Source organism: Ochotona curzoniae, unplaced genomic scaffold, assembly GCF_017591425.1.
Source record: "Ochotona curzoniae isolate NIBS_2020 unplaced genomic scaffold, NIBS_Ocur_1.0 contig_2723, whole genome shotgun sequence".
NCBI lineage: Eukaryota > Metazoa > Chordata > Mammalia > Lagomorpha > Ochotonidae > Ochotona > Ochotona curzoniae.
This window is the reverse complement of record NW_024465573.1, coordinates 23,766,844-23,786,194: the sequence shown is the minus strand read 5'-3', so window position 1 is coordinate 23,786,194 and position 19,351 is coordinate 23,766,844. Positions and strand designations below refer to the sequence as shown.

Below are 19,351 nucleotides of genomic sequence, written 5' to 3'. Positions count from 1 at the left end.
CTGTCTCTCCATCCTTTCTTTATAACTCTGCATTTCGGGTAAAAATAAATCAACCTTGGGGGAAAAAATAGGAAAACTGAGACTGACTAACTTCCATTCCTACTTGCTCTTGTTAGAGCAGCTATAACATCGTTACAACTGCCTGAACTTTACTTCTGGTGCTCAATAACACGAATATCATTCAGAATGCTCTCAAGGTTTGAATATAAAAATTAAGCTTCAAAGCAATTAAAACAGGTATTAAATGCATATAGAAATCTAGATCATTCTTGGGACTCCAGAGTTCACTGCCATTATTTCAAAGTACCAATGAATCTGAAATCATTCCACTAAGTCTAACAAATACCGGGAAAGCTAAAATCATTAGAGAATGTTCACTTGTGGATTTGTTCTTCAAATAAAAAATTAGACCAACAAGAAAAGAAATTTGAAGCACAAATTGGACTGGTACCTTATGTTTATGTACACACACACAGCGGTTTTATTCTTTGCATCATTTACCTTCTGCCCTTCTCACAAAGCTTCTCAATTTCAGCCTTCAGATCCTGCTCCTTCTGCAAAAACTCCTTCTTTTCCTTCTCTATCTTCTTCTTTGTTTCTTCTCGCTTTATTGTCACATCCTGAATAGCCTTTAGTATCTCCTGGATCCCACACAATTGTAGTCACAAAGAAGGAGACAAGTTAATTCTTCCGATCTGCAGATTACTCTCAGTCATCACAAATGCACATCCTGACTTCAGTAAACTCAACTCAACTGCATGAACCTATGAGCAGCTCCAAAAGCCAGGGCAGAGACTTATGGGAGAAAGCTATAGTAACACAGATTTCCATAGGAGAGAGAATTTCTATCACAACTATCCAAAAATGGAAACATGCCACCTTTTGAAGCAGTAAGCACTCCATTACAGGTGTCGAAATAAAGCATGACTGAACACCTGTCAAGAATGCTGAGAAAAGCAGTCCTGTACCAGGTGGGAATCTGTTGCAGTCAACAAATATGGTCTTGTTTTCTTACAGCTCTGCTACACTGTGTGTAATAGGTTTTCCTTTGTTACAACTTCACAGTAACAACAAATACATACACACACATGCAAAATGAGTCAAACATAAGCTGACAGTTGGGCTGCTTGCATCCCATAGAAGACTGGCTGGGTCTGAGTCCTGTCTCTGCTCCCAGTTCCAGCTTCCTGCGACTATCTACCCTGGCAGGCAGTGGCGATGGTTCATGCGGTCAGATTCCTGCCGCCCTCATGAGAGACCTGGGTTGATTCCCAGCTATTGATTATTGCTGGACTAAGCCCCAGGCCATGCAGGCACTGGGAGAGTGAACAAACACATAGCAGACCCCTGCCTGTCTTTCAAGTAAACTAAAAAACTAAATAAACACTTTCTCAAAAAAGATTAGGGCCTGTGTGTGGCACAGCAAGTAAAGGTGCCACTGGAATGCCAGTGTCCTGTGTAGGTGCCTGTTTGTTCCTTGCTGCTCCATTTTGATCTGGCTTCCTGCTAACAGCCTGGGAAATTAATGGAAGATTGCTCAGGTGTCTGCGAACCTTCCACCCACATGAGAGACCCAGAAGTTGTTCCTAGCTTCTGGCACTGGATTGTTCCAGCACTGGCTACTGCAGCTGACAGTCCTTTCTCTGTTTCTACTTATCTCTTCATAAACCTTACTCTTAACGAAAAACCATTAAAAATTTAAGTTAAGGGCCCTGTGTGGTAGCCTAGTGGCTAAAGTCTTCGCCTTGAATGTGCCAGGATCCCATATGGGCTCCGGTACTAACCCCAGGGGCCCCACTTCCCGTCCAGCTCCCTTTAAAAAATTTTAAGTTAAATAACATGACATTTATAAAGTTAACAGCTACCCTTGGTTTCAGAAAACTTATATTCATACAGAAATCAATAAGGTAAATGCATTGTGCAATGCTTTCATATCTTTCTTTTTTTAAAAAAAGATTTATTTACTTTTATTGTAAAGTCAGATATACAGAGAGGAGGAGAGACAGAGAGGAAGAGCTTCTGTCCAATGATTCACTCCCCAAGTGACAGCAATGGCCGGAACAGAGCGAATCCAATGCCAGGAGCCTCAGCCTCCTCCAGGTCTTCAACGTGGTTGCAGAATCCAAAGGCTTTGGGTTGTCCTTGACTGCTTTCCCAGGACACAAGCAGGGAGCTGGTTGGGAAGCGGGGCTGCAAGGATTAGAACCGGCGTCCATATGGGATCCCAGCGCGTTCAAGGTGAGGACTTTAGTTGCTGAGCTACTGTGCCGGGCCCATCTTTCTCTATTCTTATGTAAAAATACACACAATGCAAGTTTCAGAAAGTTTAAGCGAAGTATATATTTTTAAAGAGCTTTTAAAAACTTATTTGAAGAGCTGTCAGAGATCGTCCAGGGTCCACCCCTCAAAATATCATAGCTGCTGCAGTTGGCCAGAAAAAACCAAGAGCCTAGGATTCCATCTGGGTCTTTCATGTGAGTGGCAGAGACCCAAGGACTCGGGTCATTTTCTGCTGTTTTCCCAAGCATGTTAGCAGGGAGCCACCTAGACAGAAAGCAGAGCAGCTGGTACTTGAACTGGCACCCATATATAATGTCAGTCGTGCGTCAGGCAGCATCTTAACCCTATAAGCCACAACACTGAACCCTGAAAACGTGTATCATGAAAAAATGAAGTATAGGTTTCAAATTTTGTACCAAGGTAAACTTGTCTTATAATTTTCTTATTTCCATTAACTTTTAAAGCAACCTTTATACTTATACAAATGCAACAATTTCTTATTAAATCATTTAAATATGCTAATCTGCATCCTGCTTTTTCCCACTGGCATGAACATACTTGGTCAATACAGATGCTCAACAACAGCTGTGTAAAGCAGGCATCTGGCACAGCGGTTAGAATGCCACTTGTAATGCCCACCTCCCATCCTAGAGGGCCTGCATTGAGGCCCAGCTTTACTTCATATGACACCACATGAACAGATCTAATTAATCCAATCAATCTTTGTCAAGGTTCCAACAAGTTTACTCCAAAGTTTTTATAATCACATTTCTAATCTATTTTAATTTTTTAAAGATTCACTTATTTTACTTTTGAAATAATTACAAAGAGAAAAAGGGAAACAGAGAGAGAAAACTCTTCCATCCACTCTATCACTCCCCAGAGAGCCACAACAGCCAATTCTGCAATAAACATTCTGTAAGTCTATACTGTGTGTGTGTGTGTGTGTGTGTGTGATGACCTTGAGTTGGGCCAAGCTTTTCTTTCTTTTTCTTTTTTAATTCTTATTGGAAAGGCAGATTTACAGAGAGAAGGAGATAGAAAGAAAGACCTTCCATCTGCTGGTTTACTCCCCAAGTGGAGCTGAGCCAATCCAAAGCCAGAAGCCAGGAGTCTCTTCCTGGTCTCCCACGCAGGTGCAGAGTCCCAAAATCTTGGGCCATCCTCTATTGCTTTCCCAGGACAGAAGCAGGGAGCTGGATGGGAAGTGGAACAACCAGGACATGAACCAGTATTTGGGAAGTAAGCTAGTAAACAGAAGTGCAAAATGGCCCTGCCATCCACACAGCATGGACTTCATGGCTCCTGGCTTTGGCCTGGTCCAGTCCCACATTCTAAAGCCATATGAGGACTAAGCCAGTGGATGGAAGCACTCTCTCTTTTTAACTCTGCCTTTAAGATAAACAAACAGATATTAGAAAAGAATAGCCTCTGTTGATGTACTGAATTTGGAGTCCCTGCCTGCACTTGCCTTGGCAGGGCCAGTGCACCTGATTTTGTGGGCCTTCTCTCTCCCTCGAGTCAGACACTGCCCTTCCCTACTCTTGAGGCCAGAAAGGCAAGGAAGCATGTTCTATCACAGAATCCCTATAACATAATGGCTTGATTTTAGCCCACTGACATGCACATTGGGTTACATTGTTGGTCAAATAATGATTTTGCATTGCTTTTAATCACTAAATTTATCATAATTTCAAAACCATTCCTGGTATTTCTATATAGTGACATTATCATGAATTTGTAGGAGTCTTCATGATATCATAAACATTAAATCTTTTATTAGATATGCTACAAATATTTTCTCTCAATCTAACAATTTTTTGGCCATACTTCATCTACTTTACTGAAAAATTTTAATCACACATAATCAGACTAATCACTTTTGCTTGCTTATTGGTTTTCTGCTTTATTTAATCTCCCATAATCTGAGGCTCTATAAATATTCTCCTAAATAATCTAAACTAAAGTTTCTAATTTTTAACTTGCTTGGAACTATACTTCTAACATAGATAAGGCAAGAGTGGGCATTAAGCATGGCAGTTAAGATATCACATTGAATACCCAAATTCCACCTTGACTGAATACCTTGGATTGATTTCCAGCCTGCTCAAGATTGCAGATTCTTGCCAATATACACCCTAGAAAGTAGCAGGTTGATGGCTTAAGTGATTGAGTCCCATGTGAGAGACCCAGATGATCATCACAGGATTTACGATAAAGAGCAAAGTACCTTGTCTGAACTCTTACCCCTATTACAGTTCGGAGAGAAAAGAACTATTTATTTAATAAATGGATTAATTATATGCTTTGTTGACATAATTATCCATCAGATTTATAACATATATTCCCCCCACACTATCCATCCATCCATCCAACCATCCATCCATCTGAAAGCAGGCAGAGACAGAGAGGTCTTCCACCTGCTGGTTTACTCCCCACAAGCCTGCAATAGCCACAACTAATCCAGACTAAAGCCAAGAGCCAGATGCCAATCCAGGTCTCCAATACAGGTGCCAGGGACCCAAGTCACCATCTGCTGCTTCTCAGGGTATACACTAACAGGAAGCTGGAATCAAGAGGAGACAGAACCCGAAGCCAGGACCTCCACTATGGGATAAAGGCGTAACAAGCAGCATCTGAACTATTATAGCAAATGCCTACTACCCCTGACAATTTCACCATAAGCAAAATACCTGATGATTCTTCATTTCTTCCTCTCTCCTCTGCTGAAGCTGCTTCAATTGCACTTGGAGCTGATTCTCCACTTGCCTCTGTTTGTCCAGGACCTCCTGATAACGCTCCTTCAAGAGCGTCCTCTCTGTCATCATTTTATCCTATTGGGAACAACACAAGAAAAGTTAAGTGCCAATGTAACCACAAGAAATATTCTCCAAGGTTCAGTGTTTGGGTAAAGAGTTGAACCATGGCTTTTGATTCCAGCATCCCACAAGGAAATGATAGTTCAAGTCCCAGTTTCTCCACTTTCCATGCAGTTTCCTGACATTGAGGCTGGAAGGCAGAAGATAACAGCCCAAGTGCTTGAGTCCCTGCCACTCACATGGGAGAGCCAGACTCCCGGGCTTCTGGCTTTGGCCTAGTCCAGTCCCAGCTGCTGAGAGAAGCTGGGGAGTAAATAAGCAAACAGAAGATCTCACTCATTCTGCTTCACTTGGCCTTTCAAATAAACAGATACATCCTTAAGAGGGCGGGTGGAAAGAGAGAACGGAAAGGTCTGCTAAGTGCATTGTGCAAATCTCTAGTTGAATTGTCCAAGACCACAGCTACCAGAATATGAAGTTATATAATTTTAGATTAAAATATGACGAAACAGAAAAACCTAGGCTCTTACTGCCTAGCTACATCTTAAGTACTCAAAAGCCACATGTGACTAACAGTGGTTAGCATACTAAACAGCACAGGTATTTCCAAAGTTCCAGAAAGTATTATTAAACAACATTACCCAAAGGCTATGCTGACAACTTATGGTGTGAGCCAAATCTGGGCATCTCCTGTTGTGTACATTGAACTTTTACTACAATAAGACCACACCTATTAGTTAATCAGTTACTTTCACACTATGTGGTAGAGTGGAATAACTATAACAGAGGCCAAATAAGCCAGAGATCCTAGAATATGTACCATCTGACTCTCTATTAAAAATGTTTGTTGGGCCCAGCGCGATAGTGTAGTAGTAAAAATCCTCACCTTGCACGCCAAGGATCCCATATGGGCGCTAGTTCTAATTCCGGTACCCTGCTTCCCATCCAGCTCCCTGCTTGTGACCTGGGAAAGCAGCCGAAAATGACCCAAAGCCTCGGGACCCTGCACCCACATGGGAGACCTAGAAGAAGCTCCTGGCTCCGGGCTTCGGATTGACTCAGCTCTAGCCATTGCGGCCACTTGGGGACTGAATCATTGGACGGAAGATCTTCCTCCCTGTCTCTCCTCTTCTTTGTATATCTGACTTTCAAATATAAAATAAATAAATCTTTAAAAAAAATTTTGGTCAACCTTTGCTCTAGGAGTTATGAAGGAGGAGGTATTTTATCATCATCAGAATAGAGAAAAAAAACAAAGCACAAAAACAAAGAACAATGATCCAATCAAATGCATCCAAAACACAATCCTGAAGTCTATAGAATCCTGCATTCCAAAGGAACAACTGGTAAATCCTCATGTAATCTAGGGATTAGACTTCTGAGGCTTCTGAGGGTCCTGTCAGCCCTGCCTCCCCCATAGCAGTAAACCAAGAAAAGCAGTGTGGCATCTTTGTGTCACAGCAGTCTAAGCCACTGCTGGTGATGCAGGCATGGGACAGCAGAGCACCAATAAAGTCCTGGCTGCTCCACCTTCAATCCAGCTCCCTGCTAAAATGTGCATGGGAATACAGCAGGTGATGACCCAAGGGCTTGGATGCTCCCTGCTATCCAAGTGGAAGACCTGGGTAGAGCTCTTGGTTCCTGACTCTGAACAGGAATGTTTAGAGGAAACAAGAGGGTAGAAGGTCTCACTTCTCCCTTTCTCTGTAACTCTGCTTGTCAAAAACTAAACTAAACTAAACTAAACTAAAATAAAGCCTAGTGCAGTAGCGTTGTGGTTAAGGTCCTTGCCTTGGGCATGCCAGGATCCCATATGGGCGTTGGTTCTAGTCCGGCAGCTCCACTTCCCATCCAGCTCCCTGGCTGCGGCCTGGGAAAGCAGTCGAGGATGGCCCAAAGCCTTGGGATCCTGCACCCACGTGGGAGACCTGGAAGACGTTCCTGGCTCCTGGCTTCAGATCGGCGCAGCACTGGCCATTGCGGCCACTTGGGGAGTGAATCATCAGACAGAGGATCTTCCTCTCTGTCTCTCCTCCCTGTACATCTGTCTTTCCAATAAAAATAAATAAATCTTAAAAATAAATAAATAAAATTAAAACATACCTGCACACCAGCACTACCCAAAAGAATACAGTCCAACAAAACACAACCCTGGGGCCCTTTTTGGGGCCAACAACTTACTGGTTTTCCACTTTTTATCAAAAGGATGTATTCCTTCAATTGTCATATATTCACCTAAACCCGTTTACCATTGTGAGGACAAAATAAAGACAATGTAAAGTGCTTAAAGTAAGCCCTTACAGAAAGATGACTTCTCGCCTCCCTGAGGTTCTTCTATACCCTGATTTCCACCCAGTCCTTCTCTACCTCTCTCTTAAGACCTTTCTACTTGACTCAGTTATAGTTCTCTAGTTAAAACCTTTCATTGTGGGGCTGGTACCACAGGGTAATAGTTTAAGCCCCTGCCTGTGTTGCTGGCATCTCATACGGGCACCTGTGCAAGCCTCAGTTGTTCCACTTCTGATCTAGCACCCTGCTAATACGCCTAGGAAAGCAGCAGAAGATGGCCTAAGTCCTTTGACCCCTGTACCCATTTGGGAGACCAAGAAGAAGCTCCATGATCCTGGCTTCAGACAGCCTCAGCTTCAGCCATTGCAGCCATTTGGGGAATGAGCCAATGGATAGAAGAAGTCTTTTTCTGTAAATCTGCCTTTCAAATAAAAATAAGCAAAATTTTTAACTTAAATGTGTATTGATTTCATTTGCTGAAAGTATTACAGTAGCTTATTTCTTTACATCTGGCCCTCCCTTTCCTCAACTTGTACCAAATATCCAATTTCTTATATGTCAGAAGCAATGTTCCTCCCTCAATGAACACATCTTATCCCAAAGGTTTCTTCCCGATCCTGGGTATTTCTCCCAGCACTAGCATTCCTCTTAAACACACAAATACACACACACGGAAAAAGAGACAAATATCACCTAATAATGATAAATGTATCAATTCAACAAAGGAAAATTACAAGTGCAAACACCTATGTGTAAACACTGGATTACTCAAATGTGTGAAGCACACATCACCTATAAAGAGACAGACTCTAATACACCAATTATCAGGAGCCTCAACAGCACACTGTCATGAAGGGATGGAACAGCCAGACAGAAAAACCAACAAAGGAACATCCAAGGGAAATTTTACTACAGAGCAAATGGACTTAACACACATGGACAGAACACCCGACAGCTGTAGGACGCACATTCTTCTTTCAGCACATGGAACACTACCAGGAGACCATATGTCAGGCCACAAAACGAGTCTCAACAAACAGTGAAGAACTGAAATACTAGCATGCACCTTCTCTGACAACGAAGGGAGTAAAACTATTTCTTAAAAAAATATATAAATGAAAACTCAGCATACCAAAACCTATGGGATACAGAAGAGCAGGACTAAGAAGCAAGTATACAGCAAGAAGTAAACTTAAAACTAAAACCCACAATGTGCCAGTATTGTGGCACAGCATGTTAAGCAGTAGCATGTAACACCAGCAACACACACTATAGCAATCAATGTCCAACCCCTGCTGTTCCATTTCTGATCCAGCTCTTGGCTAATGTTCCTGAGAAACAACAGAATACAGTTCAAGTACTTTGGCCTCCGCCACATGCGTGGGAGATCCAGATGGAGTTCCTGGCTACTGTCTCCAACCTGGCCCAGTCCCAGATGCTGTTCTCATTTAACAAGTGAACCAGCAGACGTAATACCTCTCTGTCTCTCCCTTTCTCTGTAACATCTGTCTTTCAAATAAATAAATCCTTTGGACCCTGCACCCATGCATGAGACCTGGAAGAAGCTGCTGGCTTCTGGTTTTGGAATGGCCCAACTCTGGCTGTTGCAACCAACCAGCAAATGGAAGATTTCCCTCTCTACAACTTTGCCTTCACAATTTAAAATATATATATAGCTAGACAGAGATAGATATCAGTATAACTTTTACACATATATATACATATATCTTTTAAAAAGAAAACAAGGGAGCCCGGTGTGGGAGCCTAGCAGCTAAAGTCCTTGCCTAAAACGTGCCAGGATCCCATATGGGTGCCGGTTCTAATCCCGGCAGCCCTGCTTCCCATCCAGCTCCCTGCCTGTGGCCTAGGAAAGCAGTCAAGGACGGCCCAAAGCTTTGGGACCCTGCACCCATGTGGGAGACACAGAAGAGGCTTTTGACTCCTGGTTTTGGATTGGCTCAGCTCCAGCCGTTGCAGCCGCTTGGGGAGTGAATCATCGGACGCAAGATCTTCCTCTCTGTCTCTCCTCCTCTCTGTACATCTGCCTTTCCAATAAAAATAAATAAATCTTAAAAAAAAATTCCCGAAGTGGTCACAATGGCCAGAGTGAAGCCAATCTAAAGCCAGGAACCAGGAGCCTCTTCCAGGTCTCCCATGCAGGTGCAGGGTCCCAAACTTTAGGCCATCCTCTACTACTTTCCCAGGCCACAAGCAGGGAGCTGGAGGGAAGTGGAGCGGCTGGGCATGAACAAGCACCCATATTGGATCCCTGTGCTTGTGAGGGAAGAATTAACCAGTTGATCTTACATGGGAGACCCAGAAGAAGTTTCTATCTTCACATTGGCTCAGCTTTGCCATTGGGGCCACTTGGGGAGTGAACCAGCAAATGGAAGCTCTTTCTCTATCTCCTTCTCTCTGAAAAACTGCCTTTCAAATAAAAATAAATAAACCTTACCCCCCAAAAATCCTTTAAAGATAAATAAATACATAAAACCTATAAAACGGACCAGGTATTGTGACGTAGTGGGCCAACCTGCCAACTAGGATACCTGGACAACCGCACTCACGTGGGAGTCCTAGTTTCAACTACTCTGCCTCTGATCCTGTTTCCCAATAATGTGCTTGGGAGGTGGCAGATGATGGACCAAGAGCCTGGGTTCTAGCCCCCCACATGGTGAGACCCAGATGGGCTTCCTGGCTCCTGGTTTTGGCATGGCCCAGTTCTGGTTGCTATGGGTATCTGAGTAAGTGAACCATGCAATGGAAGAGCTCTACCATTCCTTCCATCACTCTTCCTTTTAAATAAATAAAACTTAAAAAAAAAAAAAACCTTACGGCACTCCCTAAATATATGAGAGTAATTCAGAAAGCCAGTGGAAAATGGAATTAAATGATGTTTACTTTGCTGCAAAATAAAAATCCAAGCCAGTTTTTAATAATACTCATTTCTCATGAGCTTTTTGAAAACCTCTCACATATATGGTTGCAAAATTTTCTTAGACTAAAATGTGCTTAATTGTATTTATTATTATTATTTCTTAATGTGCTTAATTTTTAATTCCATTTTCCATGAACTCTGTGAAGTACTCCTACACACACCCAAAGGAGCTACGGTCAGTAAGCCAGACACGTGGACTCACGTGCTCACAGCAGCACTATTCACACCAGCTAAGGCCTGCAGACAAGCAGACACCCAGAAAAAGAAACAAACTACGCAGTCACAACACATTACTATTTGGCCATGAGGAAGAATGAAATTCTGCCATCTGCAGCTGCACCTACAGAACTAAAAGACATCAAGACACGCACAGGAAGACAACCATCACGTGTTCTCACTTTTATGTGGATGACAAAAAAAGCACAGAATGGTAGTTATGAGTATAGAGAAATAGTGGATGATGCGATGGTTAGTGGGGTACAGCCAGATAGGATGTTCTGCCTTGACTGCTAGAAGCGATAACAATGAACTGAAGGTTTTAAAACAGATCATAAAAGATTCCAAGAAATGATAAATGTCAGGTGATACACAGGTCACATATCTAATCACCATATATCGTATGTGGTACACGATAACCCACAAACATACTGAAATGTCACAATACGCTTTTGCCGTTGTAAGGCTTGGCTGCTCCATTCTGATCCAGCTCCCTGTTGATGGCCTGGGAAGGCAGGAGAGGAACTACTGCTCGGACTTCTGCACCCACGTGGGAGACCTGGCAGAAGCTCCAGACTCCAGGCTTTAGCCTGGTTCAGACCTGGCTACTGCAGCCACTGGAGGAATGAACTAGCGCACAGAACACTTTTCTCTATCTTTGTGACTCTGATTCACAAATAAAAACAACAACAACAAAAAAGAAATGTCATAACATACCTCATGAATACAACTGTACCAATTAAAAATAAAACCATGTTCTAAAAAGCATTTTCCAGACACGGGGGCTAGAGGAGATCTGCAGTAAGACTCGGGAAACACACAGTATTATGACCTAACTATAATCTAGCTGGGTTGCTACATATTGGTTCTCAGGACCACTTTTTAAAAGAAAACACTACTGAGCCCGGCAGCATGGCCTAGCGGCTAAAGTCCTTGCCTTGAACGTGCTGGGATCCCATATGGGCGCCAGTTCTAATCCCGGCAGCTCCATTTCCCATCCAGCTCCCTGCCTGTGGCCTGGGAAAGCAGTGGAGGATGGCCGAAAGCTTTAGGACCCTGCGCCTGTGTGGAATACCCGGAGGAGGTTCCTGGATCCTAGCTTCGGATCGGTATAGCATCGGCCGTTGTGCTCACTTGGGGAGTGAATCATCGGATGGAAGATCTTCCCCTCTGTCTCTTCTCCTCTCTGTATATCTGACTTTCCAATAAATAAATAAATCTTAAAAAAAAAAAAAACACTGCTAAAATGAGGCATGTCTAGGTAAAAACAAGAGGATGATGAAAGACTAAAAAAATGGTCCAGCACAGTAGCATAGTGGCTAAAGTCCTCTCCTTATACACCCAGGATCCCATATGGGTGCCAGTTCATATCCTGGCTGCTCCACTTCTCTTCCAGCTCCCTGTTTATAGCCTGGGAAAGCAGCCGAGGATAGCCTAAATTCTTGAGACCCTGTGTACCCACGTGGGAGACTTAGAAGCAGTTCCTGGTTCCTGGCTTCAGATTGGCTCAGCACTGACCATTGTGGCTACTTGGGGAGTAAACCAGCAGATGGAAGATCTCTGTCTCTCCTTCACTCTGTAAATCTGACTTTCCAATAAAATCTTTCTTAAAATTACATTTAGAAAGCAAGAGCACTAAAATACATGTGAGGATGTTTTATCTTTACAGGTCTGGATTTAAGCAGCATGAGGAAGAAGCTTCAAATATACATAATGGTAAAAAGAAGAGAAATTAGATTTATTTCTAAAAGCCTTAGAGAGAACCATATCAAGAATTTACATGGGGTTGGTATTGTGGCAGTACATATTAAACTACTGCTTTCATGTGCTGGCATGCCACGGGAACACTCATTCAAGTCCCAGACGCTCTACCGTCAATCCAGCTCCCTGATGGTACTCCTGGGGAAGGCACTGGAAGATAGCCCAAATGCCTGGGTTCTTGCCGCCCACATGGGAAACCCAGGGAGAGCTGTAGGCTGGTGGCTTCAGCCTAGACCAATCAGAATCATCAAGCCAATTAGGGAGTGAAGCAGCAGATGGGAAATCTTTATAATACTGCCTTTCAAATAAATAAGTAATCCTTAGGGAGAGAAGAAAAACAGGCAAGGGGAAGAGTTCTATGATTTAGTAGGTTAAGTCTCCATCTATGGTGCCAGCATCCCATGTGGGCAACGGTTCAAGTCCTAGCTGCAGCTGCTCCACTTCTAATTCAGATCCCTGCTAATGCTTTAACCACTTGCGCCACCGCGCCGGGCCCTTTCCCTGCTAATGCTACGGGAAGGCAGCAGAAGATGGTCCAAATCCTTGCGCCCCTGCACCCGTACGGGAGACCTGGAAGAAGCTCTTGGCTTCATATTAGACCATCTCAGGGTGAATCAGCACATGGAAGATTCTCTCCTTCTAAAACAAATAAAACTTAAAAAAAAAAAAGGAGGGGGAGAATTCACAGAGGTTCTGTCTTCATCTCAGATTGAGAATTCACAAAAAGAGCTATTTTGTAAACTGCAGTAGTAGGCTCTGGAGGGAGCAAGCTTTCCATCTCTGGGAAGTAGAAGTTAGCTGACCATCTTGCATTTTCTTTCAACTGAGATAACACGGCTCCAGATCTGTTTGAAAGGTTTCCTGTAACAACAGTGACAGCTAAAACACTTACCAGATTCTTTTCAATATCTTGATCTGTGTTTACCTCTGAATCAGCTGTTTTAAAGTCAGTCTGTAAAGGAAGAAACAACTGTATTTAGAGCTTTTCTGAGACTCCTGAAGAAGGGTAGACATTCTAGGACTTCCACCTAGACATCTGCCACAAGTAACTGAGAAGCAGTTTTGCGCTCTCCCCCTGTAGACTTCCCAGCATGAAGAGCAAGGCAGTTCTGGCAAATGGACACCAACATCCACGTGACAGTAATCATCTGCCCCACGCAAGACACTGCACGAAACTCAGCGACTGACTGAAACAGTGCCAACTCTGACATGATGGTTTTGCCTCTGTAACCTAGGGTGCCCGTGCTTCCTCCTATGACAAAGCACACCCGTCACTAGAAGGCAGGATACACTGTACTTCTTAAGATGCAGGTCAGAGAGTTAACAAGGATTCCTCCTGCAAGGACAAAGACGGGAAATATGAATGCCAATGACCTGCATTCATCAATTCCTCAGTGAAAGAGATCACATGTAGGTCACAAAATCCCCACTGGCCATAAAAACAGACACTGGCACTGGTTGATTAACTGAACATCAAAACAAACTCATTGACTGGCATTGTGTGAAAAGAAAACAGCATGGTGGTGGCTAGCCAAAAAAAAAAAAAAAAAAAATTTGAGACAGCATAGTTCTCCACTGCCTACGATGGAATATCTCCTACCCTCAACCCCCCACCCAAATTCCACTGTAGTAGTAGAAACTTGATACTTGACCTGTACCGCAATGTTCTGAGAAAGCTTCAGGGAAGGGCTATCCTGATCATCATCATCCTCATCCACTCTGACTCCTTCAACCCCATTTGCTGGAGACACCACAGGTCGGAAATCCAAGCCTGTGTCCCTGCTCCCTTCCTTTGGCATGGAGGCTTGTGGGCACTTCTCTTCAGAGCCGTTCTCGGAGGCGGGCTGCTGTGTACGGCACCCTGCCTTCTGAGATCGAGAAACCGGACGGAGGCTCTCCTGGAGGCTCGTGTCCCCCTCCTCGCCTGCTGTGCTGGCCAAGTCCTTCATAGCAGACTGAGACTCACTGCCAGAAAGACAAAGGGCTGTGGCTATCAAGTTTTCTCCTACAACTTCCTGGCGCGCTGCTGGCGTGTCACCTGCTGATGAACCGGGATTCGGCTCTGGGTGTTCCAAATGGACATTTCTCTTATTCTCCTTGGTTAGCGTTTGGCTACTTACACTCGACGGAGGCGAGTTCTTCTGCTTCTGTGCAGGGTCTTTGGGGCTATCAAAAACATAAACAAGTTTCTCTTATCACTCAGTCTTTCAGAGGATTTGGTATATACAGCTGCCAACAAACCAATAGAAAAACAAAACCAGGGAGACTTAATTCCCACCCAATGATTTCTTCGCATTCGTGAGCAGTAAGCCTTGGGGGTTGAGAATCTGAGTTCTGGAGACAGTCTGGAGTAAATGAACACAGTCTACAGTAAATGCCGAAACAAGAATGACCGAGGTTCTAAAAACAGGCTGAGGGCCAAGATGAATACAGATGAAACAACCTAATGCTAATTAGACTACATGCATTAACTGAATCACACATACTTCAATAAGGAAAATAAGCTAGAAATACTGATTCCTCTCTTGCTATTTCATGAACTACATTTTTGCTCAAACTTATGTTTATACACACACATACAAACATACATATCCTTGATCAGAATCACTTAGGCTCTCAACAGTTTTCCAGAGCACAGCATGCTCACTTCAAGTATCTCAATACAATCTAGCACTTCCACATGGGTGGCAGGAATGCAACTTCTGGAGCCCTCACTTGCGGCCCTGAAGGGTGCTCATTAGCAGGAAGCTGGGACTGGGAGTGGAGCCAGGACCCCTGGGAGGGATGCGGATGTTCCAACCAGGGGCTTCCTCCGCAAGGTCACACACTCACGCCAAAGGACCTTATGATGATATGCACATTCATAACTGTTAGTCCTTCACCCAGAAATTAAGCCTATGGTAAATTTCTTTGCTCTCTCACCCTTTTCTTTAACCAATACTTTCAACCGATCCCCTTAACCATCACACACTAACACTTCCTGAGGATTCACCTCAATACATCTTTCCTTTCTCAACAGCACCCACCTGTTCAAAATAAAATAACTGAGAGAACATTTCACAAAATGAAAATATAAATGCTCTAACCTTACCACTTGCTAATGGAAACTAGCTATGGTGTAGTGTGAGGGGAGAAACTTCTTCACAAATGAGGGCATATGGGCCCAGGGCAATAGCCTTGAGGCTAAATCCTCACCGTGCATGGGCCAGGATCCCATATGGTTGTCAGTTCATATCTTGGCACTTGGGAAGCTCCACTTCCCATCCAGCTGTTGTGGCCTTGGAAAGCAGTCGAAGATGGCCAAAAGCCGTGGGATTCTGCATCCATGCGGGAGACCAGGAAGGGGCTCCTGGCTCCTGGCTCCAGATCAGCCCTTGCAGTCACTTTTCGGGAGTGAACCAGTAAACAGAAGATCTTTCTCTGTCTCTCCTTCTTTCTGTGAGTCTGACTTTTCCATAAAAATAAACATCTTTTTTTTTTTAAAAAAAATGCAGGCATACACAGTAACTGGGCTTAACTCCTCTGCCATCTACTAGTTGACTGAGACTAGGCGAATTATTTCATTAGCAAGACAGAAGAAATAATCCCCTACCTAATAGGACTGCTGTAAGGATTACACTAGGAAAACATAAATAAAGCACCCAACACATAGTGAACACTCCGTAAACCTTAGATGCAATTACTATTAGCAGTAATATGCGGTTGACCTTCTCTATAAAGTGAAGAATGACAGTAAGACAGAAGCTTGGGGCCAGTGCTATGGCACAAGTTACTGCCTGATACCAGAATCCCCTGTAAGCACAAGTTTAACTTCTGACTGCTTCGCTGTTGATCCAGCTTCCTGCTAACACACCTGGAGGAGCCACGGAAGATAATCTAAGAGCTTAGATCCCTGCCACCCATGGGAGAGACCCAGGTGAAATTTTGGGTTCCTAGCTTTCGCCTGGCTCTGACCATTGGAAATAAACAAATAAATCTTACAATAATAATTTTTTAAAGGCTATGGAGAGGTGAACACAACATTTAAAATGAGTCGCCCTTGAGAGTGCCTGCTATGACAGCCAGCTCCAGCCAACTTCCTGTTAATACAAACCCTGGCAGGCAGGGGTGATGGCTCGAGTAGCTGGGATCCTGCCACCCTTCCTGTACTCAATGCCCAGCCCAATTTCGGCCCCTGATTTCGGTTTCCTAGCTAAAGATGTGCACCACATCTGGGGAGACGGAGCTAGAGATATGGGAGTCCTCTCTATCTAATTCTGAAATCTATGTCACAAAGCATTTGTGGAAAGTGAAATTTTAAAAAGCATCTTAAAAAAAAGCATCTGTTGGGCCCGGCGTGGCCTAGCAGCTAAAGTCCTCGCCTTGAATGCGCCAGGATCCCCTATGAGCGCTGGTTCTAATCCTAGCAGCTCCACTTCCCATCCAGCTCCCTGCTTGTGGCCTGGCCTTGGGACCCTGCACCCACGCGGGAGACCCGGAAGAGGTTCCTGGTTCCCAGCTTCAGACTGGCACAGCTCCAGCTGTTGCGGCCGCCTGGGGAGTGAATCATCGGACGGAAGATCTTCCTCTCTATCTCTTCTCCTCTCCGTATATCTGACTTTGTAATAAAAATAAAATAAATCTTAAAAAAAAAGCATCTATTTTGATACAAACAAATTTTGAAATCCAGGTAGTTTCTTCCGAAATATGCATTTTCCATTAACTTTCTGAAGACTCCTTAAATAGCCAACTGGTTTTAGTGTGCTATGTAACAATGTATTAAGCACATGTGTCAGTAACTCAATCACAATTCTTACCTTGTTGTTACATGGGAGTAACAACATACTACACAACAGGCTACACTAACAGACATCTAGACACATACACACTCATACGCATCTTCCCTGATAAATTACTTATGTATCCACACGTCTTCTAGGTATTTATATACAAACATACAGTTAAAAGGACAGGTTGTCCACATAGGACCAGGGAAACAATTGCATTTAGAATGTCTGACCCCTGTGTTCTAAACTAGTCATTCATCAAACAGTTAGCATGTCCGAGTGGCAGGTTCCAGGCTGAACTGCAGCAATGCCAACACAGGATATAAAGTCCCTAACATTAAAAAAAAAAGCTTCATCCAGTTGGAGTGTCCATTGCAGCTGCAAAGAGGAAAAGCAAGCCTGCCTCAGTCACCCTTCGCCCAAACACATCTTCAAGAAGCTGCAATTACCTTAGACCATCTGGGAGACCTTCATCGGATTTGGATGCACACACGCTAGAAGATTCCGGAGGGTCAGGCGCATTGGCCACAACACCAGCTACCTCGGGGGCGGCCATCATGTTCTACACATTCGGGAACAAAGCACAGCTGTCAAGATTGAAAGCAAAGGCTATCTTTCCAACCTCAGCATCGCCACACAATAGGGTGATAGAACCATCACGGAAAAGGAGAATGCATGGGGTTCCAGAAGAAAACCTTCAGGTCTTGTGTAAAAAAGGCCCCTCAACAGCCACTGCAGGCGAGAGGTGCACTGAGCATCCAACCTCAGACGTCACCAACGTCTGTGCAAGACTTGCATTCTTCTGCTTGGCAGAAGTGTAGCTATTCCAAACAGATGACAGTGCATGAAAATCTTGCCAGCATTTGTCAAGCAGCGTTTATCAAGGATGGGGGGGGATCAACAGTACCTCAGGTTTTTAAATCACGTCATGGATGCTATGTTCAATGTCTTCTCTATTCATGTCAAAACTGTTTTGAAGGGAGGTGTTTGTGTAGGAGAACAAGTAGTATGCCACCCTGCCACCCCAGCGTGTGTCTTCTTCCCCGAACCCAGGTGCTGCTCCCCGCGGATGGGGAGTCCGCTGAGCAACCACAGCGATGCAGCTACCAGGTATCTACACAACAATTTGCACGACATTGGCCAGGTGACCTGGCTGGGTGCTCCCCTGCTTGTCAATCAAAAGGTCACCCTTTTCGCTGCAGGACCTTCTAGGGGAAACAGACCAAAACAAACCCCTTGGGAGGCAGAAAGGTGAAGCTCGCTCACTTGCAATCTGGCTGCATCACAGTGTACCCCCCCCAAACACTGCGGAGTGCCCAGGGCAGCCATGGCGACCGCGCAGTGTCAACACTGCACAGTCCACACACCCGCTGGGTCTCTCTTGCCCGCACTCCACCAGGTGCTTGCAACAACAAAACAAAACAGAACACCGATCCCCTCCACCCCCAATCGCCATGACTGCTTCCCAACAGCGAGCAGGGTCGGGGTTGCTGGAGCGAGCTCCGGCCAAGGCTCAGACCCGCAGGTTCCTGGTCACAGCGGGGCTGGGGGTGCAGGAGGGAGCTTGGCCGGGGGGCAGTGGAGCCGAGGGGTCCGCTGCGTCCGAGGGAATCCTCGGCGGGACGGACAGCGGACAATGGGGGACCCCGCGCGCGCGCACCCCCACTGCTAGGCCAGGACCCCCGACGCGGGGGCTCGCAGCACCCTCCACGCCCCCCACCCCGGGCCCAGGCCGCCCCCCACCACCTCCCGCTCCTCCCGCGCCGCCCGCGCCCCCCGGGACCCCCGGTGGGTGCTGGGGCAGGGTGGGGGGCAGGGACGGGACGCACCTGAGCGGCCGGGGCGGGGGGAGGGGGCGGCCGAGCACGGGGGGGAGGGGTCCGGCGCCGGCCCGCGCGCGCCGCACCTCCCACTTCCGGCGGCGCGAACGGAGGGGGCGCGGCCCGGGACCCCGGGAGGAGGCGAGGCGGCGGCGGCGGCGTCCTGCCGCCCCCGACGGCGCCCCCTGGCGGCGCGCGGCTGCGGCGGAGGACCGCGGCCGGGTCGAGGGGGGCGGCTCTCCCGGGGCGGCCCGGCTGACGGGGAGGGTCGGGCGTAGTGGCCTCCGGGCGAGGACGGCCGCGAGGTGCTTGGGGAAGGTCGGGACCGACATGCCCTCTGCCGCGGGCGCCGTGGGCAGAGCAGCCCGCCTGCGGAGGGGCGGAGTGTGCGGGGCGCCGGGAGAAGCGTCCCGGGAGCCGCCCCGTCTCCCCGGCCCGGCCGCCCAGCGCGCCCCGGGAGCC

General features: G+C 45.7%; 1 protein-coding gene across 2 annotated transcripts in view; it reads right to left on the bottom strand.

The window, feature by feature from the left end:
- RNF214 (ring finger protein 214) overlaps positions 1–18,950 on the bottom strand; it is a 33,906-nt gene extending 14,956 nt beyond the window's left edge. The window contains exons 1-6 of one of the 2 annotated variants that reach the window (XM_040977004.1): positions 18,899–18,950; positions 17,519–17,631; positions 13,956–14,469; positions 13,196–13,255; positions 4,974–5,114; positions 502–641 (exon numbers count right to left, since the gene is read on the bottom strand). In XM_040977004.1, the coding sequence (XP_040832938.1) occupies positions 502–641; positions 4,974–5,114; positions 13,196–13,255; positions 13,956–14,469; positions 17,519–17,628 (965 nt within the window). In that variant the 5' untranslated portion in view covers positions 17,629–17,631; positions 18,899–18,950. Of the gene's footprint in view, positions 1–501; positions 642–4,973; positions 5,115–13,195; positions 13,256–13,955; positions 14,470–17,518; positions 18,308–18,898 lie in introns of those variants that run through there. The other variant, XM_040977005.1, reaches the window with a different exon arrangement.
- Between the last annotated feature and the right edge of the window lie 401 nt (positions 18,951–19,351).